The sequence below is a fragment of the Strigops habroptila genome, chromosome 9, assembly GCF_004027225.2.
Source record: "Strigops habroptila isolate Jane chromosome 9, bStrHab1.2.pri, whole genome shotgun sequence".
Lineage (NCBI taxonomy): Eukaryota > Metazoa > Chordata > Aves > Psittaciformes > Psittacidae > Strigops > Strigops habroptila.
In genome coordinates, this window is record NC_044285.2 from 40,963,516 (window position 1) to 40,986,151 (window position 22,636).

Sequence of the window (22,636 nt, forward strand, 5' to 3'; positions counted from 1 at the left end):
CTCTGCGGGGATGTCTGAAATAACCAGGCGTGTGCTGTGAAATCACCAGGCTGCGCGAGATGTGGGCAAGCCCTGGGGAAACCAATTCCTTATCTGTTATCAGGTTTGCTTAGATACTCCTCACCACACTCTTCTATAGGAGCTCAAACAGCTAAACCTAAATATAGCTTAAAAAACTCCAGAGGCAGGTCTGAGTGATGTGGAGCCAAAACCACGCTGAGGCTTGCAGCACGTCAGTGTGTTACTCTCCTGGGGCATGAAGAGGGAAGTGCTGCCTTATGTCATGCCTTGAGACAGTGATGTGAACGAACCTAATGGGTAGCATCTTCCCAGATGCCAGTACCTTAAGGATTAACCCTTTGCCATAGCATCAGTCCACATTCCAGTCTGTTAGGGATTAACCCTATACCATAGCATCAATCCAGATTCCAGTCCATTAGGGACTAACTGCTTGCCATAGCATCAGTCCAGATACCGGTCCCTTAGGGATTAACCCCTTGCCACGCTTCTGTCTCCAGGTATAAAAGGCAAAGAAGGACGTCAGGCTTCCAGAAACAGCGACTACGCTGTGCCAAAGTTTAAACATTTAAGAAAATTGCTACTAGCACATGGGCATTTATACTATGTGAGAATAGCACACCTTGTACAGTATTTCTTCTATAAGGTAAGGATGTGTGTGCAGCTTATTTCTTTGCATATACTTTGGATTACTTTGATAATAGAAGCAAATAATAAACCAGAAAAAAAAATAGGATATTCTATAGCTCTGTTTTCTTTCCCTGGAACAGGATGTGTCTCTGTCATGTGCCTGTCAATTGAAACTAATGCTTACAGGGGATTGTGAGCATGATTTTCTTCTGCAGATACTAACTGCTCCTTAGATTAGTTTTATACTTGGTAGAAAACAGTGTCTTGACTTGTCTGATAATGTAACGTCAGACACTAATGACTGATAATAGGAAAAGTTATTTGGATTTAGATAGAGAAGTCATCACTTCCCTGCTGACTGCTTTGTCTTCTGTTTCCCCAGAACCTTTGCTTCATTTTACCGCAGTTTTTATACCAGTTCTTCTGTGGATTCTCACAGCAGGTAACTTCCAGTGACGTGTCTATAAATCCAGGATAAAAAGCAAGGGGTACAATGAGGCGTCCTAGGTTGGACGACTTGGCTTTTGGCACCCTGTCCCTTCCTCACCTTGCTTTAGAGGACAGTAGGAACCAACCTTGTTCCTCAATGCCATACGTACAGCATAATATGTTTGAGACCATAGCTGAAAAGAATGAAATCTGCTTTCTTTCCTTTCCCATCCGCCACCCCTAAACACAGATAAGTAATGAGAGAGAGAGGGGTTTAGCTGGTTTATCACCACCTGATTTTGCTGCTTCTACTTCTCTTAAAAGAAGTTTCCCAAGAAACCCTGATTTATTCCCTTGTGCTGCATTTCCCTGCATTGAAAGTGTCTCTTAAAAGGGAAGAACAGCTCGTTCTTTTGTGGCAGCCTTGAAAAAAAGACATGACAAGTGTCATCACTTGCTTAGTCCAAGTGAGCATCAGAGGGACAGAGCAGTGCGGAGAGTGGGTTCACATGCTTGGAGACGAGGGCTTTGGCCTTTGTGTCAGCTTAATGGGCTTTTGTGTCTGTTTGGGCTCCGAAGTAATGGTGAGGAAGAGTAAATGATAGGAGATAATTCTCTGCTTCTCTTGGCAGAAGCACTTGCCTTTTTCTTCCCCTCTTTAAAAAAAGAAGCTGTAGTTCCTCTAAACCAGTCTAGTCTTTAGAGAGTCACAGGAGACACCAAGTGTATTAATAGAAACAGCAGCACAAGAGCAGCCACAGGAAAGCTGTGATAAGGGCTGTTGAATCATGTTTTTCTGGAGAATGAGCTGGAGATGAGACCAGCCAGTTATAAAACTTCCTGGCAGTGGGAGCAGGGTCCTGGCCATGCAGCCTGCATTGCACAGAGCATGACCCCTATCAAATGAAACCATCCCATGTGGCAGTGACAAAGGGATGAATCTGTAGGGTATATACAGAGGCAAGGGCTGGAAACTTTAAATCTCTTTGTAGGGAGACTTCTAAAGTGGAATTTCTGTCTCATTTTACCCTTTCTTCCTCTTTCAAGCCATTGTACGATGCTGCTTATCTTACCATGTACAACATCTGCTTCACATCACTACCCATCCTGGCTTACAGCCTCCTGGAGCAGCATATCAACATCGACACGCTGACCTCAGATCCTCAGCTCTATATGTAAGTAGCACTGGACAGGGTAAGGCTCTGCACAACTTGATTAACCATGGCTTAAGTTGTGTCGGTGCAGGAGTGTGAGGAAGTGTCACCACTTGTGTTGGTGATGGGGTCACCATGAACTGCAGAAAAGGCTGTTTCTGTCCCTCCTGGCTCCGTGTTAGAGCTATTTCTACTTACTTTGCTGTCTAGCAGTATCTGGTCTAGCCACTTGCACTGCTGTCTCTCTATAAGAAAAATAAACTGTAGTTGGAATTCTCCATCCATAAGAAAAATCAATCAGCGAGTGTGGCCAAGACCATTCATTCACCCTAGCTTTGGGCCAGGCAGCGTGAGCCAAGCCCATGATAAAGCATGTAATGGATGGAGGGAAGATTTAGCTTTAAGGGGGGAAAAAAGGTCCTTTCGTTTTGAGAAAGACAAATGTTTCTGAAGCCCAGCTCAGACAGGTAGTTTCTCAGCTTGTCTAAATGGACATCATCCTCCACAGGCCAAATCCCCAGATCAGAGCCTGTTACCAGGGAATTCTACTCTTTGATCCACACACTTGGAGTTTACTGCTGCATTGCCCAGGAAAAGGACAATTTAAGAGGAGACTGCCCCTCTCTGCTTTGCTGGTTGCTTTCTCCCCTTCCTTAGTTGCAGTAGTGAGAGGATCCAACCTCCTATGGAAAGAGATATGCTTCCTATCTTCCTCCCAGCCCTGCCCATGCTTGGATGCAGCCCTTCAGCAAGGACTAAGGAAGATGCCCCTGGTCATGCATCGCTGTTGCTAATTCCCTTGATGGGCAGTAAGCTCAGCACCGAGGTCACCCCTGTGGAGGCAGACCAGGTCAGGGCTGTTTTGGCCAGTGCCCTGTGCAAGCCCTGTCACCATCATACAATGCTCCTCAGCTCAAGCCAAGAGTGATGCCTTTGCAGGAACAGCACAGGGAATTAGACATCACACAACCTAAAGGTGTTGTGTGAAAATTGCTTTAGGTATAGAAAAATCAGAATGCAGCAAGAGCTGTGAGGCTAGGAAGGGGCTTGGTGCTTTTGAATCAGATCCATGATTGATTAGACCTCTGTGTTCCTCCACTTGTATGGCAAAATGCCACCACATGTATCTTTAAATAGGTAATTGAATATTGTGTGATATAGACCAATAACAGCAGCCCCGTGCATTGGGCTGGTGGCTGTGTGATCTCTGGGGTCTGTTCATTGAGGGAAGGCATGAATTGTGCAGGCAGGTAGCTGTAGTTTGAATAGTAATGCCTGTGTGTGTGTGCTGCTGAATGCAGGACTGCTGCTGTGCGCGGTGCTGAGCTGCTGCACTGCAGATCTCTAGTGTGAGGGGCTGTAAAAGCCTGTTTACGCTGAGCACCGCAGGACATCAGTGTGAATGCAAAACAGAGCTCGCAGAGAGAGGCTGTATTTTCTCTCCTTGCAATAAAAAACCCCGCTTACAGTCTGGTTTATCCGTGCTCCTTACTCATGCCCAGACTGTGGTATGTTAGAGCATTGTTACTGCATCATTGTGCATAGTGGGTTTGGTTTAGAAACTACAGTTCTAGGAGCCCAGCACCACACCGGTTTGCAAGGTGCGTGAGAATACGTGTATTGCTTTAACAGTGAGGAGTTAAAATGAGAGAAGAATGGGGATTTTTGGTGCTTTTATCCTCCATCAGTCTTTAGATTTTAAAGAAAGTAATCTGAAAAGATAATGATGCAGAAAACTTTGGCTCCCCCCTGCCCTGGTAGCTGCCCCCCACTCCTTGGGCTCTGCCTGTGGTCCATGCACAGCTCTGCCCATCGCGCATCCCTTTGCTGCTGCCTCTGTGCCAGATCTCATCCATCTGATATTCCAAGCCTCCTGCTACAACCCCCGTGTTAAAAACACCCTCTGAATGATTTGGGAGGTTATTTTCAGCTTGTGCAGAAAGACACCGCTTCCAGGAATGGGACTTGCAGAGCTTTTCTCAACCAGGGAGTTGGTGCGCTCGACAAAAAGAGGGAAGCACACGATGGATTCGCTGCATCCCGTATGGCTGCTCTAGTTTTGAAATTCAGCAGTTGATACCAGACACTGTGTATGCTGCAGGGGCTGTGGGAGAAGCTCAGGATGGTGTTAGAGCTGTTCACTTTGGGCTGGGTTTTGTTTTGATAATGAGAAAATATGCTGAACCTCGTATGGTTACTCATGACCAGCAGCTGCTTATGGCAAACATCTATGGCAGGTATTTGTGTTTCACCTCCTCATCCCCTACGGCAAGGGCTTGCTCCAAAGCTGATCTCCTGGCTGCAAAGGGCTTTGCAGCACACGCTAAACGTGACAGTGATGTTCTTGTTGCTCCCTCTTTTGGCAGGAAGGTTTCAGATAATGCCATGCTGCAGTGGAGGCCGTTCCTGTACTGGACCTTTCTGGGCGCCTTTGAAGGACTCGTGTTTTTCTTTGGGGTTTATTTTCTTTTTCAAAACTCGTCGTTGGAAGATAATGGAAAGGTAATTCCACCAAAAAACCCACCCAGAAGGGAGAACGATGAGTGCTTCTTTTGTGCCCTGCCTCTCTATATGCCTGGCGGGGAATATCTACACGCTTAATCTGTGTGGTGTGTCTCGAGTCTTGTCCGACGGCGTAGCCTTGCTTATGGTGTGATTCTGCAGCAAAAGCTTGAGATGAAACGTTTCCCAAATCGCCATGGAAACAGGGCAGAACTGGTTAGACTCACTAGGTAAAAGAACTAAGTCTCACACACAGCTTTATTCCAACCCAGCAAGCTTTGGACAGCCTCTTCCATGATCGTGTGGCCCCAGGCAGTGGCCCAGGGCAGGAGCAGGTTAAAAAAGAGATGGAATTTCTTTTCTTTTCCCTTTTTTCTTTCTTTCTTTTCATTTTGCTGGTTCACTGAGTACAGAGCATAGCCCTGGTGCAGATGTGGTGGCCTGAGCTGTCTCAGGACCCTTTTCCTAAGGGGTTAACACAATGTGTTACCAGATCTCCATCGATGGAAATCCTCTTTCCACCATCCCTTCCAACCCTGGAGAACACCTTAGACTTTTTTAGCAGCTAACACTTGGAGAAAAGCTGATGAAATTTATCTATGTGTTTGCATATGCTGCATCAATGCCAACATTTATGGCCCCAGCTACATGTAGTCAAGCCCCTGTATTGTAGATGCAGTGCTTTTCAGTATTTGTAGCCATTCTGGTTGTATTTGAATAGAACACGAAGCACTGATGTGTTCTGCAAACACCTTCAGAGGTCAAGTCTGTGGCACTAAAATAAGCTGTGTGGTTATGTCCTGTTCTGTAAACACTTCTGCCTGGGAGAACTGCTACCAGCAATTGTTCATGATATCCATGTCTGTTTGATTGACTCCTTTTTCGCTCCTATTGACTTTGATTTTCTTTTTGCATTTTTTGGAAACTTCTACATTTCACTCTCTGTTTTGCTGTATGCATTCAGATCTTGACAGCCTTTGGTAAGCATCCCTCCCATTCATTGCCATCGTTTGGATTTATAGGCAGTATCTGCTTTTCTTTGTTGCGCGTAGTCACTAGTTGCCTGCAAACCAAACCAGATGGAAAAATACCCACTGGTGCAAACTGAGACAATGAGCGGAGGTGTTGCAGGAAAGCAGAAACTGAGTAAATTACCAAGAAATCATGACATACAGGTGGTCCAATGACTTGTATTGCCATTGCTGTTAGTAGGAGGTTGTACCTGTCACCGTCCCAGCTCTGGGTCCCCCATCCGTGTGGCACTGCATGGCACAGGGTAGAGTAGCGAATGGCGATCGCCTCTCCGAGCATCAACACCTCGTAGTAGTTGCTCCATCCTGTCCTTCCCCTCCAGTCCCTGCTTGCACCCCTGTCCTCATCATTGTTGCTGTCTCTCTCCAAGGAGATGGACCCAGACGCCTGTGCCAATATAATGTGTTTTTCAGGTTTTTGGGAATTGGACCTTTGGGACGATTGTTTTCACCGTGCTGGTGTTCACCGTCACGCTGAAGGTGAGGATCTGCTTCCTTCTGCAGTCACTTGTAGTGATTTTCCAATGCCTCTGGATGTGCTGCCAAATCATGCAGTAAATGTGTTGGAGATGAAGTTTCTGGGGCTTCCCACCACACCTAAATCTTCTCTTCCATAAAGGCAGAACTTCCTTATTGACCATTTGTGTAGGCTGTGGTCTGTATTCCTGGGCTAAAGTGTTTTTGTCTTGGTCTTATTTTCCCATTTTTTGGCCTCTTTTGAGAGCTCCGGTTGGTTATGGTTGATTTCTCCCCACACTTTCACCCCTTGGCATTCAGTTCAAGCAAGAGAGGAGCAATAGAGAACTTGTGTTTGTCTGCCTTGTTTCAGTCATGGCTAAGCACCTGAGGGATCACAGAAGCACATCTGTCAAATAACAGCAGCAAATCTGCTTTGTTTCACAGAGCTTTCCACAAGGAACAGTTTGCATAAGACCTTACAAAAGGTCTTTTATGTTTGGTTCAGGACAGCAGGTGGTGGCAGGAGGCAATTACAGACCCTGTAACCTTTAGACATTTCTTCCCTGTCACATCGGAGGTTCCTTCAGATTTATTCTATTAAAAAGTGTCAGTTATAATTAGAAACTTGCTGTTTCCCTGTTGATTTTGTGCCAATCTGTATTGAAAATATCTGCACTAATGACAGAGGGGAGATTGCACTGAGCTCTGAGGCAGAAGCTCTTCCCTGTGAGGGTGCTGAGGCGCTGGCACAGACTTTTCCCAGAGAAGCTGTGGCTGCCCCATCCCTGGCAGTGTTCAAGGCCAGGTTGGACAGAGGGGCTTGGAGCAACCTGCTCTAGTGGAAGGTGTCCCTGCCCGTGGCAGGGGGTTGGAACTGGATGAGCTTTAAGGTCCCTTCCAACACAAACCACACTGTGGTGCTGTGATTCTGTGTTCGCTGGTGCACATATACAGAGGTAGCTGTTTGAAGAACCTCCAACCTTAATGCGAAACCAGTCTGAGATGTCATATAAATGCAATCAGATGTGCTCTGCATGTAATGCCTGTTTTGTCTCTCTTTTTGATACTCACACAGCTAGCACTCGATACCCGATTCTGGACGTGGATGAACCACTTTGTGATTTGGGGCTCCCTTGCCTTCTATGTGTTTTTCTCATTCTTCTGGGGAGGAGTCATTTGGTAAGTATCTTTTCTTCTTTCCATGGTGCTTTCTTAGGGGAATGCCCAGCACTGGCTTTGTGGGAGATGTGGCTGCAGCATCCCCTCATTTGGTTAGCCAGGGATTTATGGGTGCAGGGTGTGTGCAGCCATGCTCCTTCCTCTACCAAGAGGGAAGGGATGGTATCTCCTATCCAATGCCCACTAAAGGGCTGTTGCAAGATGAGATGTGCTTGAGGAGGTCTGTGATCCTACCAGAGGAATAGCCTGAAAGCAGATAATGCTCTGGTCGTCATCGAGGTGCTTGGCTTTGGCAAGAGGTGGTTTGCTTTTCTGCCCTCAGGGTCATTTCTGGTGCTGAGGCCCCTGTCCTTCATTGGGAGGTTCTGGGATAAATATTTTGGGATCTGTTTGTGCATGTGGATGGGAAGGAAAGGGCAAATTGATGGTGGATACAGAAGGGAAGGAACAGATGAGGAAGATGCAGAGTAAGAGGACCCAGCAGTCCGGGGCAGCTTAAGAGGGAGAAATAAGCAGGAGAAAGCGCAGATCCTGATGCCGAAATCCTGGATCTGATGAGGAGAAGAAACTCTCATTGATCTGAGTGCAACCAGGATTTTAGTCTTCATGTCTTGCAAAAGCAGGCAAGCAAATAGTACATTACAAACACTATCAATTTCCTGTTTCCCATGCTGGGGGTGGATGTTCATGTTAACATTCACAGTAGGGAGCATCTCCCATTTTACACCTTTGCTTTCCCATGGATTAGCCCATGGGTTATTGGCTAGATCCCTGACCCAGCAGCCTGTGAATAAAGATGTGCAACTGATTTAAATTGAGGGTCACGGGCTTTGTTTAACAAGTCAGCATTCCCAACCAACAGATTCAGATCTGAGATCTAGCCAGGTTTCTGTGCTGAAATGTGTGAGGCTTCCACTGGTGTGTTTAACTTGCATGGCTCAGTGTTTTGGAGTTAATGCAAAGCACTGGGGATCCTTATCAGTTATTTATGAGGCATTTTTCATAAGCATTTGTTGGTTCCCTTCCATCATCAAGGGAGGGAGGAAGAAGCAAAAAGGGGGCCAAGAGTCTCTGTGTTTCCATTATCCAAAGCAAACCAGAAGCAAAATTCAAAGTTGAAATAAAACGATCTGGTTTTTGATAAGGGGAATAATTTCTCTTTCAGTGGTAGCAGCAAAATTTAAACCCCTCCACACCCTGGAATGAAGCAGATGTGGAAGATGCAAAATGCATCATGTAAGGTGACAGGACCTCCAGCACTAGTGCAGCTGAAGGCAGGAGATGCACTGGTAGAGGATGGGCAGTGTGTGTCTGTGCAGGCTGTAGCCATCCCCATCTGAAAGGGAGGTGTTATTGCTAATGGCGTGATCTGAACCTGCCTTTGATTCTTACCTTCTTGGGAAGCTTGTGTTAACCACAGTGTATTCGTATTCTTTCTCTTTCAGGCCTTTCTTGAAGCAGCAAAGAATGTATTTTGTATTTACCCATATGCTGACTTCAGTTTCCACGTGGCTGGCAATAATTCTCCTGATCTTTATCAGCCTTTTCCCAGAGATTCTTCTAATAGTTTTAAAAAGTATAAAAGAGAAAAACCATCAGGTAAGGAACGAGGTGATGTATTGCACAGTATTTTTAGTCTTAAGCACCAGCTGAACCTGTAACAGTACCGTGCACCACTCGCACCTCGAGGAGGGCTTTCTAGAGTCTCATCTCACTCTTTCACATGCCAGAAATGTCAAGAAGCTTATCTAAAAATACTGCCTATATCTGTAGCGAGGAGAGACTCAACCCGTGCCTTTCCTTAGCTGCCTTCACTGGATGGAAACCTCCTGCCTCTTGTAAAATACAGTAACCCTTTGCAACCTGAACTGATCATCAAACCCCCCATATTGTGTCCTGCAGAAAAAGCTGTGTTTTTATGTCAGAGAGCACACCACGGTGTTCCCCTTGAGTCTGTGCTTGGGTGTTGGTGCAGGTGGATCAGGGTCAGGTCTTGTCGTGTTTGCCCACCCCTCCTTAATAACCAAGGGCTCGTACTGTGGTCTCAGCGTGCAGTGACAAGCTCTCCTTCAGTGGTCTGGTTCCTTAACAGCTCTCCCCTGCTGCTGAGGAGGAGGAGGACTCGTTTTAGCAGTGTAAGCCATCTCCTGAAAGGTTGTTTTGCCACTCCTGCCGATGGTGATTGCCAGCAGTGCCAGGCTCACCACTCGCACCCTGCTGAGTCCCTCCCTTGCTCTCTGCTTGCCCAGCGATGCTGGGCATCCCAGCAGCACTGCACTGTCACCCCAGCAGCACTGCACTGTCACCCCAGCCGTGTCCCTGCTGCTGCCTGTGCCTGCCCTCCCTCCTGCAGCCCCTCTTTCCCTGCAGCAGCAGCAGCAAGTCCTGCTTTGGGTCAGCACGTGGTGTGTTGCCAGCCAGCCCTGACCTCTTGTCATTGGGTTTCATGGCCTTAGGCAGTGCTAGGGTAAGGTGAAGGGACACGGGCCAACGCTGCTGGTGTGAGGTCACCCCTGTGCTGACACCCAGTAGATGCTTTGGTGGCTCATGGCAGATAACCCAGACCAGCAGCTTGGCCACTGTGCCCCAGACCAGCACCGTGGTGCCCAGCTGGGCTGGCCACGTCCCAGGAAACTATGGGGTGACCTTCCAAACACTGAGGTTTGAAATAGGCTTCTCCCGTTGAAGCTCTTGTATCCTGTGAGGTTTCAGGGCACTTTCCTCACCTGGGATAACTTGTTATCTTTGGTCCTTATTATAAATGATAATAGAATAAGAATGGTTTGGCTTGGAAGGGACCTTAAAGCTCATCCAGTTTCAACCCCTGCCACGGGCAGGGACACCTTTCACTAGAGCAGGTTGCTCCAAGCCACTGTGTCCAGCCTGGCCTTGAACACTGCCAGGGATGGGGCAGCCACAGCTTCTCTGGGCACCCTGTGCCAGCGCCTCAGCACCCTCACAGGGAAGAGCTTCTGCCTCAGAGCTCATCTCAATCTCCCCTCTGGCAGGTTAAAGCCATTCCCCTTGTCCTGTCCCTACAGGCCCTTGTCCAAAGCCCCTCTCCAGGTTTCCTGGAGCCCCTTTAGGCACTGGAGCTGCTCTAAGGTCTCCCTGGAGCCATCTCAGCCTGATGATAATCTCACTTAAAAAAGTCTCCAATGAAGTAGTAAAGGTTTTCCTCTCCCATAACATTTAAGTACAAGTTTGGCACAGTATCAGTGAATTAAAACATGTATCTGCAAGACAAAAACCCCCTCAAACCATTCAAGTCGAAAGCGATAGAGATGGTTGAAGAAGTGTGGTTGAATTCTTTGAGGCTCCATGTAATTTCCTCCCATTAAATATGATTTAGTAGTTTCGAGCTCGACACCCCCACTGAGTAGGCTGGGAGCGAGTTGAGGAGGGTGACCTGGAAGGGTGACCCGGGGGTTTCTGAGCTCAAGCTCAACTCCCCTGAGAGGAGGAGGAACAGCCTTCAGCCCTTGGCCAGAGGATCCATTCCCTTGTGCAATACTTGCTTTCAAGAGTCCTTTAGATGCGTTAAAAAAGGCTCTTGTGAAATGATTTAGCAAAGCAAAGTATGTGTCGACTAGAGAAGTCTCTTCATATGTGCATTCCAAACTAAACACAGGCTGAGCCAGATTTAAATGTACATGTTGAGGAAGAGCTTTAGCAGGCGCCTGCAGCAGAAGCCAGCTCTAGATGTCTGTGTCAGCAGTCAGACACCAGAGTCAGTCCCTTCACTTGTAAGGGCATCCAAGACCAGGTAGATGGTTTTAAATCAAAACCCTTTTGGAAAATCCTGACCTTAATATTGGGGATCAGTTTCCCAAGGGGAGCATTAAATGACAAACAAGATGAGGGATGTTATTTAGGTGCCTGAACCCCCAAGTTGACAGCTGAGGGTCCCTTTTGGAAGGGGAGGATGAACTGAAGCCAGATCGATGGGTGTTTGCTATTGACCTCAAGGGGACAGGGTTCCACCCCGTGTTCCCTATAACAGCGCATTGGCTCTGCTCAGTCTTTATTAAATTTTCTGTATGGAAATGTGTTTTCCTTTTGTTTCCCTTTCTTTATGCTGTTTTACTGCCAGGCGCATTTGTGTTTGCCTTGGTTTCTGCCTTTCTTGTACTGCAATTTTCTGTCTTTTGTGCTGTTGTGAACCAGGTAACGAAGCGCCTTCCTTCCTCAGGAACATCCACTATCTTCATGCTTTCTCAAACTTCCAGCAATCACAGCTTTTCTTGGAGTGAATAAGGTGATTTCCTTTCTGAGTCACTATGTGTTGCTTGCTCTACTGCTTTTTTCCCTAATGCCTAACTCCTGGAAACCTATGTTTAGATTTGCTCACCCAGCAAAACCTTGCTTTCCCCTCTCCTTTTGCTTTAATTTAGATCTTTTGCTTTAATACTTGGTCTGTCTCTTCCCCTTCAGTCTCCTGCTGCACCTCAGGTGGATGAGCTGGTCGTGCTCGGGATGGCCAAGTGAGGTGGATGCAGCCGATGCTGGTTCACTCTCCTTCCCTGATGTAGTTCTGTGTGTTAGTGGACTAGATACACAGTGCTCTAACATGTGGGACAACATGGACTTGACAGTGATGGTCCTCTGGATGACATGGCAAACAGCTCAGCATTGTTTGATGTAGGAGGAGGTCCCCAAGTGCCCATCTTGCTTCATCTCTCATAGAACAGTAGAATGGTTTGTGTTGGAAGGGACCTTAAAGCTCACCCAGCGCCAACCCCCTGCCAGGGGCAGGGACACCTTCCACTAGAGCAGGTTGCTCCAAGCCCCTGTAGCCAACCTGGCCTTGAACACTGACAGGGATGGGGCAGCCACAGCTTCTCTGGGAAAAGTCTGTGCCAGCGCCTCAGCACCCTCACAGGGAAGAGCTTCTGCCCAAGAGCTCATCTCAGTCTCCCCTCTGGCAGGTTAAAGCCATTCCCCTTGGCCTGTCCCTACAGGCCCTTGTCCAAAGCCCCTCTCCAGGTTTCCTGGAGCCCCTTTAGGCACTGGAGCTGCTCTAAGGTCTCCCCTTCAGGAGCCTTCTCTTCTCCAGGCTGCCCCAGCCCAGCTCTCTCAGTCTGGCTCCAGAGCAGAGGTACCACTTAGTGCTACCGTTGTTTGTCCAAGTGAACAAGCTGCTGTACTCAACCCTTATAGCAAGGGATGGTCTTGGACTTGCCAACCACGGGGATGGTGGTGCTACCCCACAGCACAGTGCCTTGAGTCCCTGTCCATGCATTTGGTTTCACTGCAGATCTCCAGTATTACTCACTGGTTTAAAACACAAGTTACGTGGAGATCACGGATGGTTTCCTCCTCCCTCAAAAGCACTTGTAGCACAAGCCTCCAACCCCAAAGGTGACCATTCCAGGAAGCAGGGCTACCTTCTGAACACCCCCTGTGCCTCTTGCACTGCAGAACCCAACCAGTATTCATCACTGTGGTACTTATGGAGTGTGTATTGTTACATCCCTTATGATATGACTTAGCTGTCAAATGGTGTGTGTCTTGTATTGTTTGACCATTAGGCAGGGGGAATGTGGTGTGTGCTATAAGTCTCTTTGCCTCGCTGTTGCAGAGCAGCAGGAAGGTACCTGATTCAATGTCGGCCAGACCTTCTGTCAGACCACTTCTTTTAAGAACATTCTCAGATGAGTCTAATGTGTTGTAACAGGTACCCTATCCGAAGGAGTTGGGATGGTTTTAAAAGGCATCAATTAACCAACTGTTACTTCCCCGAATCAATTAAACTGTGGTTCTTGTAATCCTCTTGACTGTCGGTGTGGGGCAGCTGTCCTTGTGGAACAGAGATGCAATGCTTGGGATGCATTTTAATGCGGGGATGTTGTACTATCCAAGCTCTTCAGAATCCTGGATGTGTACAGATCCTCTCAAATTGAAATGCTTTGCAGTATGTAAACATATCTCTCAATATAACTGATATTTTAGTCTAATATTAACAGATAATTTAATGTGAGAACGCAGCCAGGGAAATCCTGTTAACGGGTTATAAAAGCTAACACTGATGTATTTACAGTGAAGCATTCAAATGTCAGTTATTAAAATGATTCCAAAATTGCATCTGAATGGTACCAAAATCCCTTTTTCTAGGGTGCATGCTCTGTCAGATAGAAATAAGTACGTTTTAATTCATCTGCACAGATTGATACTAAACGTGTACTTGTCTATGTCAATGTGTGGGGGGCATGCCTCAGTGTCTGTATGTGCATACGCACACAGAGAGCATCCTGATACAAGTTGACTTGATTTGAAACGTCGTAGTAAGCTGATAGCAGGGTGGAATAGTAAAAGTGCCTAATTGAATTCACACTTTTTAGGTGAAATGTTATGTAGCTGCAAACCTAAACCTGTAGATTTGGTGCAAAGCTCTCCTGCAGCCGCTTCTGAAGCGATCGGCGTAATCGGGCTGGCACATAGAGCCAGGCTTGCCAGCCCTCCGGTGCATCTGGCATGGATCCTGAGCAGTGTTCCCTCCCCACAGACGTTAGGTGGTGCTCTCCACTACCATATACTGGTGCAGATTGGTGCGGGAGGCGGCTGGGCTGGGGCAGAATGGGAGGCAAATGCTACTTTTGGACTTTATGCAGCGTTTTGCAAACCGATTTGCTGTCCTATTATTTGTGAATGACATTTGGCACTTTTACCATGGGCTAATCTTTCTTCTTCTCCTATGAAATGTTAAGTATTTTCTTCTAAAAAATAACACAGGAAAAGGTTTAGGAGTTTGGGAACGTAACAATTGCAATACACGTGTGTTTTCCTTCTGATTTTTGCAGACTGACCCCTTTGATCTGCCTATGTTAGTCTCGTACAAACGTATAGAGAATGGTTACGTGAAGAACGAAGATGCTGTTACTAATTTGGCAGAAAGATATCCTCTCAGGATACTTTGAAGTGTTTCATGCAAACACTGCATCTTGTCACGCTGTAGGAAAAACCATGGTTTTAACCTAACAGTTCTCTTCAGTCTCACCAAGAACAAAATAAGCAGCCATGCTGATAAAGCAGTAGCCAGGGCACTGGCCCCACGGTACCCGTTTGGTCTTGTGGCATCCCCACACCCCCCAAAATTAAACCTGCCAGATTCTACATCATTGGAGGCTGAGAAAGCATCTTTAGGAATTCATCCAAAACAGCATGAATTGAAGTGCAAGAGAGCAACGCCAGCCCCATTTCATACAGGGGCTTCCTCTACCCGCTACAGATCTGAGAGCAGCAAAGAGCTGCTGAAGTCTCTTGCTCTGCCTGACCAAAGAAGTAGCACAGACTTAAACCCCATAACAGCCCCTTGGGCTCCCCAAAGGCACTGGGAAGAGCCTGCTCCTCTGGATGCAGCCCTGCGAGCATCCCGCCTGGTGCCGGGGCTGCCCCCTCCCAGCGGTGGGATGCCCAGATGCACGTGGCAGAAATACTTGAAAATCCAGGAGGAATCTTCACCGACAGTGCATAGCGTTCAGTCACATATATCCCTCCTTTGGGAATGGCTGGAAGCAGCCTGTGGTCTATCCATAGCCATGATGTCCGTGCGGAGACCCGCGGCGCTGAGAAGCGCCTGAGCATCCTCCCGCGGGCTGTTTGCTGGTGGGTTTATTCCTGATGGAGGGTGAAGAAAAGATCCTTTTCCCTCGTGTTGTGGCTGTTTGTGATGGAAGGAAGCTGTCGTGGATCTTGGAAGTTGGGCTGTGCTGAGCCGTTTTGCCTGGGTTCATGTGGTTGTGCTTGCATTACTGCACCGTGCAGTTGCTTCAACACTTTAAAGGCCTGAGTGACAGTGCAGCCCTTGGATGATCCCGGGGGCACGGGCTGTGCCTGTAAACCTGCAGGCTTATCAAACTGCATCTAGAGTTATTTGCACTAAGGAAAAAAGCCGGTTTGAAAATTAAAGGAATGCAGGAACTTCAGTTTCATTTTACACTTTATTTGGGTTTTAAATTGGCATGTTCTTTTTAATGCTACCTGTACCATGGTCGCAGGAACTTTCCTCTTTAGGCTGAGGTGAGATGCCTGACTTGATGTTTAGTTTCATTTTTTTTTCTCTGATACGTGGAAAAAGCAGCTTTTTTTTTTGTTGTGTGAAGTCATAAGCAGTGATGGAGCACCCTGTGTGCACCACTGTTCGGTGTGAAGGTCCCTCCTCATGCTGCTTTCCCCTGGCCCTGGTGCGCTGCAGAGGAACCGCTGTGGGAAGTGTTGGAGTCTCATTCCAGAGGGGCTGTGTTTGGCTCCTGCTCGCTCAGGCTTTGTGTCGCTTACATGCAGAGAAACAACCATTTGGGACTAGATGGAACATGCCATTCATCAGATTTCATTGGATCATGGACTAGTTTTGGGATAATCGAGTCTTGCTCTCCGGCTGCCATCCCTGAGCTCTGTCTCTGTCTCCAGTGGAAGCAGGATGTGGATCAGCTCAGGCAGGTTGTGGTGTGCATCATGAGGACTTTGCAATGGGCCTTACCTGAGTGGGAAAGGGATGTGCACAGCCCCTATGGCCAGTGGCTGCTCTTCTGTCACCCAGCATGGGAGGGGATGTACGGACAGGACCACTGTATTATACACACTGCACTGGCCTCGATGCAGGCGGTGTTCGTTAGCAACCGCGGCTCAACTCCTTGCTGCATGCAAGTAAGGAGCTGCACTTCCAGCATGTGTCCCACGGGCAAAGCTTTTATTTTTTCCTTCTTCTTTTTTCCTTTTCCTAGCTCATTTCATGGACCTAGACTTCAACTTGCAGACCTTGTCCCATTCTCGACTTTTCTTGCTAAAATGTGGTGCCTACAGATGAAGCATACGATGACTACAATGAAGATAAGCTCTATATGCCAAATCTAACCTTTCTCCTTAAATATACAGTTGCTGACTTGTGTTTACATAACCTTTAAAATGCGGGCGCTCAAATGCCTGATTCCTGTGATTCAAAACCATTCCAAGCCCGGATGGTCCCAAGCCTGCCACCTTGCTTCTCGGTTTGTTTTGTGTCGTGCTCTACTCCTAGAGTCAAAGTCTGTTCCTGTAGAGGTTTTGCTGGTTACGTTAGTGGGAACAGAGCAAAGCTTGCCATGTATGTGTGAACTGTCTGAATAAAGCCACTGAAACGGGCTCATTTCTGTAGCCTGTTTCGAAATGGAGCCTTCTGAGAACCAAATCTTTCTCTTCCTGTTTCCAAGTGTCCTGTCTCAGGATGGAACGAGCCATTGCAATAGCTGTATGTTTAAACCCAAGGGAGGTGTGCTGATAGGTGGGTTGGAATTAATGGGAGATGTCTTTCTAGGGGGAAAACGCTGGTTTTCTTGGGCTTGGATCTTCAGCTAGTGCACTTGTGTGGTGTCCGGCAGAAGCAGCTGATCCTCATCATTCAGCAACAGCAGAAGTGAAATTGCTGTTGCTGTGGATGACTTGTGAGATCAGGGCAAACAGGAGACCCCTTCTGGGGTTGGGAAGGGAGGAAAAAGTGGTGATAGGAACTGTAGGGTGTAAGCCAGCGGGATGCTGGCGTGGCAGTAACCCGACAGTGTGATGCTGTGATTGTTCATGTCCCGTACACACGCTGCACTGTTACAGTGCTCATTAGTGAGCTAAAAGGTCAGTACAGGCTTATCGGTGGGAAAACTTGAAGGAAAAAAGGCTGGGGTTTCTTCATCAGAACTTATTGAAGCTTAATCCCTGGCTAATGACACTGCAAGATAAGAAAAGTAATTAAGATTCCCTCTAAAAGTGTTCTGTGATAACGGGGGAACTTGGTGTAGTCATAGCTACTTCTCAAAAACTAACCCTGATCCTTCTGAGGGTGTTATGAAATGACTTGGAATTGCAGAAAAGCTTCAAATTGAATTTGCATACACACAGGTTGAAAACTTACCTAATACTGCACCATTTAGCCAATTGCCCAGCTCTGGGGTTTTTAAAAACCATGTAGTATATAGAAGGTGTAAATTCTATACAGGCAACAAGAAGATACATTTTCAGCTTCTTGCAAAAAAGGAATATATATATATATATAAAAGAGGACTGCAACCTTACATTTTTTCACTTAAATGCAATTTTATACATTTATGTTGCTTTATATGAAAAGGAAATTGAATGTGAATGTTACCTTTTATGAATGCAACTGCTCTTTTTTCATTACAGAGCCTTTTGTTTGAAGTAATCAATAAACTTTGGTATGTTGTTCTGATTAATATATCTATTTGTCTTGTCTCCTTGGGTGATGGTTTTAATGTGGGCCTTTTCCAAGGTACTACAAAGGGGACCATGGGCATTTTCAGTGGGGGGTGATGCCATCAGGGCCATACTTGGTTCTCTGATGGGAACTGCTGGTTGCTTCTCATTTTATATGTTTTCCAGCAGATTACTAACAATTCTACTGTTAGTAGCTGCTACATGCAGCTGCCCTATGTGGTCTGACCCCATTTCCCTCAAAACTAATGTCAAATTAAGAAAATGAGTGAATAAACTGATTTATCTTCATAGAAGAGTTAAACTCAAGAGCTTTAGCTGGCATTTAGGAACTGCCGAAAAAAATGCAGGTCCGTGTGCCTCACTTCCATAGGGCACAAAGTTACTTTTAGTGCTGTGCATTGGTTCTGTCGTGGCTACCTGTAATAAATGAGCTGCTTTTTTTAGTTCAAAGACTAGAAGCACTCAAATGAGGATTATTCTGTGGTTTGTCAAGTACCTGCTGAAGTTTAGGCCAGGTATTTGCATTGATGAACCCTCCAACAAGGCAATGAAACTTCAAGACTCACAGTGTTTGTATAATACACAAGGAAAATACATAGACTTCATATTATTTTTTTATAGGACGTGTCTGATTCAAACCAAAATGTTTGTAATGGCAAACTGACAGTTTGAAGAATTCTGTTTTGGCTGCTTGGATGTCTTCAGCTCCCATCAGCCACCGGAGGACAGATGGCTGTGCTATTTAAAACAAACTCTAACCTTTAAGAAGCAGCTTGTACTATTGGAAACCAGATACACGCATTGAGAATCTTAATAGCCCGAGTGAGTGATAGTGAGAATCATCTGAAGAGCTGGGGATGGTTTTACTCCGAGCTGGCTACCAAGGATGATGGGACAACCAGAGTAAATGTAATGATGGGTGACGGCTGCGGGTTGCTGGCTATTTCAGAAAGCACCAAATTAGCATTTAAATGCTCATGTAGCCCTTCATATTAGAAAGGAGAAGCAATGTCGTTTGGTGAGGTGGTTTTTAGCAAGGATGTTTTCAAAGGTCAGGCTGTTGGTGTATGATGAGGGCTTCTGGCATGTGGATGGGCTGTGGTGGCCCCATCCCTCCTTGTTCCCCTGCAGCCGTGGCACAAGGGGTTTGCTTCGTAGACCTTCACATGTCTGGGGATAACCTGCTAAGCTGGAAGCACACTGTGGCCTGGAGAAAGGGTGTGTGTGCTCCTGCCTGTGTGCTCCTTCTGAACCTGGGGTTGTAGCAATAAACAAGAAAGCTCTGACTGACACCAGGAACAAGTGAGAGTGGGAGAGCAAAGTGGAATCCTTTCTCTTTCTCACATTGATATAGTCCTGGCTGAGGGAGCTGGGCTGGTTCAGCCTGGAGAAGAGAAGGCTCCTGAAGGGGAGACCTTAGAGCAGCTCCAGTGCCTAAAGGGGCTCCAGGAAACCTGGAGAGGGACTTTGGACAAGGGCCTGTAGGGACAGGCCAAGGGGAATGGCTTTAACCTGCCAGAGGGGAGATTGAGATGAGCTCTGAGGCAGAAGCTCTTCCCTGTGAGGGTGCTGAGGCGCTGGCACAGACTTTTCCCAGAGAAGCTGTGGCTGCCCCATCCCTGTCAGTGTTCAAGGCCAGGTTGGACACAGGGGCTTGGAGCAACCTGCTCTAGTGGAAGGTGTCCCTGCCCGGGGCAGGGGGTTGAAGCTGGATGAGCTTTAAGGTCCCTTCAACACAAACCAGTCTGCGAAACCAGTGCAGGCTTAACTGGCCTCAGTGGGACTGGGAATTTGTGCCTGTCTGGAGGCTCTGCTCCTCCTGGACCAGCTTGGAAAGAGCCCACAGTGAATGGTACCCCTGGACTGGGGGTGATGCTGCCTTGTGCACATGAAACCCTCCTAAAATCCTCCTTTATGAAAACCAACCAGAGCTTAATTACATTCCTGCACAAGTCCTTTGATGTCGCTATGCTTATTCCAGAGGTAAGCAATTCCCTTCAACATCAGTTTGACTCCAAACTGCATTTAGCCAGCTCTGTTTTTCCAGTTCTCAGCACCACCCTCAAAACAAAATCAAAGCTCTTCTGTCCTGTTTTTGCCTATTGGAGTTGGGGCCGATGGGGCTATGTGATGGCATGGGGCAAAGGTGTTTGCAGCAGTGGTATAGCAGGAAAAATGGGATTTGGGCAAGCCAGGGAAAAACACTGCAACAATTGAGCCCTGGAGTGATGAGAGCACTTGGTGAAATTACCTGGCACCAGCAGGACTGTGTGTGGGAGCTGGGACAGAGGCTGAATTGAGGGTGACAAGTTAAATTACCCCTTTAGCCACAAAGTGTTTTCCCCAGCAACTGTCAGGAGAGAGATGTTTCTGAAGGAGAGGCTGGGAGACGGGATGGATTGAGCTGATGGTGACAGATGAGCATTTACCAACACACTTTCTAACCAAGCGATGCCTCCAGCGGTGCGTGGGGCTGGAGCAGCTGGACTCGCTGCTCAGCCCTTGCTCTCTGCACAGTCCCATGATGAAAGATGAAAGCAGCAGCTTTTGGAAGCTGCAGAAAGGAAACCTGTGTCTTCTCTAAATGATAATAAAAATATATACTGCAGAGAATTAGCTGATGGGATTATCCAGATCAGTCGCAAAAGGTGATCGCGTCACTGTGAGGTCTCAGTTGTCTGTGGTTGCCTAAAACGGACCATTCCTGGCTGAATAAATAGGTATTTTTGAAGGGTGACTTCTCGAATCCAAGTAATGGCACCAGTCCCAACAGAACCTTCTAGCCTCATTGGGGGGAAAAAAAGAAGGTTTTGAATTTTGAGGTTTGGGTTTTTTTCTAGCCTCTAATCTGGAATTAATGACATTAGTAGGAGTTCTCGCTACACCTTCTGCCTGAGATTTAAGGGTAAGGAATTGCACCCACTCTGCAAACAGAGGTGCTGCAGTCGCTGGCAAGGTTTTGCCTCTGAAAGGGCACTGAATGTTGTTATGGAGCCTGGGTGGAAAATCCCTGGAAAAGAAATATCTATGTTTCTGGCTGCCTTTGTTTGCTTTTTGTCTGTTTCCTTGTTCCTTCTACCTCAGCTTATCGTTCCTTGGGCAGGCAGAATGTAACGCTTGTCTCTGAAGGAGACAGACATGCCGAGTAGCTTCTGGCAGCGTAAAATATAAGTGGACATCGCCTGTTCTGAGTGTATTGCTGGAATAGCTGGGCATTCATCCTGACATGCACAAAAGGAGGGACTGTACGCAGCCAGGTTTCCAAAACAGGAATCTTTGTGGCCATACAGGCTTGTGAGGGACTGATGCTAAGGAAAAGCCATGACCAATTATCCCTCTGTTTGAGCCAATGCAGCTTTTCCGTGCTGAGCTGGCTGGTGTTGCCTTGTGCCAGCTGAATTGGCTGGAGGAGATGCTGCTTTGGGATGTGCGGGATTCCTGCTGGCATCCGCTGCTGCGGTCCAGGGGCTCGGGTAGGGTGCATTGGCTACAAAGACCTGGTCCAGATCCAGTCTTCGCTGCTTTGTTTTCTGCTCAGAGAGCAAGAAATTGATTTGGTGCCAAACCTTAGGGATAACATAGCTGTATCTTCCACTGGCTAGCTTTAGTTTTCCCAAAGCCAGTGTTAGAAGTGGGTATCAGTCATGGTAGAATAAAGAAGAGGTTTTAGGTGAGCGTCATTTCTACATGAGCTGTTGCAGTTTAAGGAAAAGAGCATTCCTGTGATAAGAAAACAGCAGGAAAGTGGCATGGCTGTCTTTCTGTGCTCATAACCTTGCGTATGGCTATTTTATAACCACATTTTACTGCTGTGCACCTGAGCTGGATGTTTTGATGAGTAACCGCACATGAACTCTTGCTGTCACACAAGATGTGCTTTATAACCAGACAGAAAATTGCCTGTTCAGTGTTCAGTTTGTGAGGATCTGCTGTGGTAGGAATGAGGAACACTGACTGAATGGGTCATTTTTCCTTGAAAAGCTCTATATCAATGTGGGAAGGTCTGCCAAAAGACGGTGTTTCTCCTGCTACCATTGTTAGAGCTTGGCTCCTGAATTAATAGCCCTGCCTGCTGAAGTGCTGGAAAAAGGTTGCTATTACACTGAGGAGCGTAATTAAAAGGCTCTTTTGGAAAAACAAGAACATCCACTTCTCCGTGCTGCCTTCCCGAGCAGCTCAGGCTCCTGGTGACAATGAGCTGGCATCGTTTGAACCTCAGCATCGGGGAAACTGAGGCTGGTGGGTCAGGTTGGTGCTGCGCTTCGAGCTCTGCCCAGCTCTGGCTGTGGAATGGCTTCATGTTCTCATATGTTGGTGAAGGAATTTGCTTGAATGCTGCCTGCATGGAAACACACTTTATGTTTTAATGGGTTTTTTCTTAGTGAAGTGCTACAGGGAGTAAGGCGGGGAGTGGGTTTGGGACACTGGGGAGCAGCAGGGAGTTAGAAACTAAGAAAGAAAAAAGGGGAAAAGGAAAAAAGGAAAGGAAAAATAAAGTGAATAAGGAAAAAAGGGAACAAAGGAAAACAGGAAAAAAGGGAAAAAAGAAAAAGGGGGAAAAAAGGAAAAGAAAAATAAAGGAGAAAATAAAAAAAAGAAAAAAGGGGAAAAAAGGAAAAGAAAAATAAAAAAAAAAAAGAAAAAACGAAAAAGGGGAAAAAAGGGAAAGGAAAAATAAAAAAAAAAAAAAAGGAAAACAGAAAAACAAAAAACCAAAAAGTACAAACGGGAAAGAAAAGGAAAAAAGAAAAAAGGAAATAAAGAGAAAAAGAGGAAAAAAATAAAAAGAAAAAAGAAGAAAAAATGAAAAAGGGGGAAAACGCAAGAAAAAAAGAAAAAAAAATTAAAAAGGAAAAAGGAAAAAAGTGAAAGAAAAGGAAAAAAGGAAAAACGAGGGTAGGAAAAAAGGGGAAAAAAGGCCAGAAAAGCGGGAAAAAAGGCGAGAAAAGCTGGAAACACGCGGGAGTTAAGCCGGGCAGCAATCCCGACCGCAGCGGCGCTCGGCAGCGGGCGGGCGCTGGGGGCGGTGCGCGG

General features: G+C 46.7%; 1 protein-coding gene across 8 annotated transcripts in view; it reads left to right on the plus strand.

Annotated features, from left to right (window-relative positions):
- ATP11C (ATPase phospholipid transporting 11C) overlaps positions 1-17,601 on the plus strand; it is a 57,622-nt gene extending 40,021 nt beyond the window's left edge. For 2 of the 8 annotated variants that reach the window (XM_030497464.1, XM_030497472.1), the window contains exons 22-29: positions 519-664; positions 1,031-1,090; positions 2,125-2,252; positions 4,598-4,733; positions 6,179-6,244; positions 7,299-7,402; positions 8,848-9,001; positions 14,203-17,601. In XM_030497464.1, the coding sequence (XP_030353324.1) occupies positions 519-664; positions 1,031-1,090; positions 2,125-2,252; positions 4,598-4,733; positions 6,179-6,244; positions 7,299-7,402; positions 8,848-9,001; positions 14,203-14,319 (911 nt within the window). In that variant the 3' untranslated portion in view covers positions 14,320-17,601. Of the gene's footprint in view, positions 1-518; positions 665-1,030; positions 1,091-2,124; positions 2,253-4,597; positions 4,734-6,178; positions 6,245-7,298; positions 7,403-8,847; positions 9,002-11,569; positions 11,661-12,983; positions 13,080-14,202 lie in introns of those variants that run through there. The other 6 variants (XM_030497468.1, XM_030497469.1, XM_030497466.1 and 3 more) reach the window with 6 other exon arrangements.
- The last annotated feature ends 5,035 nt before the right edge of the window (positions 17,602-22,636 follow it).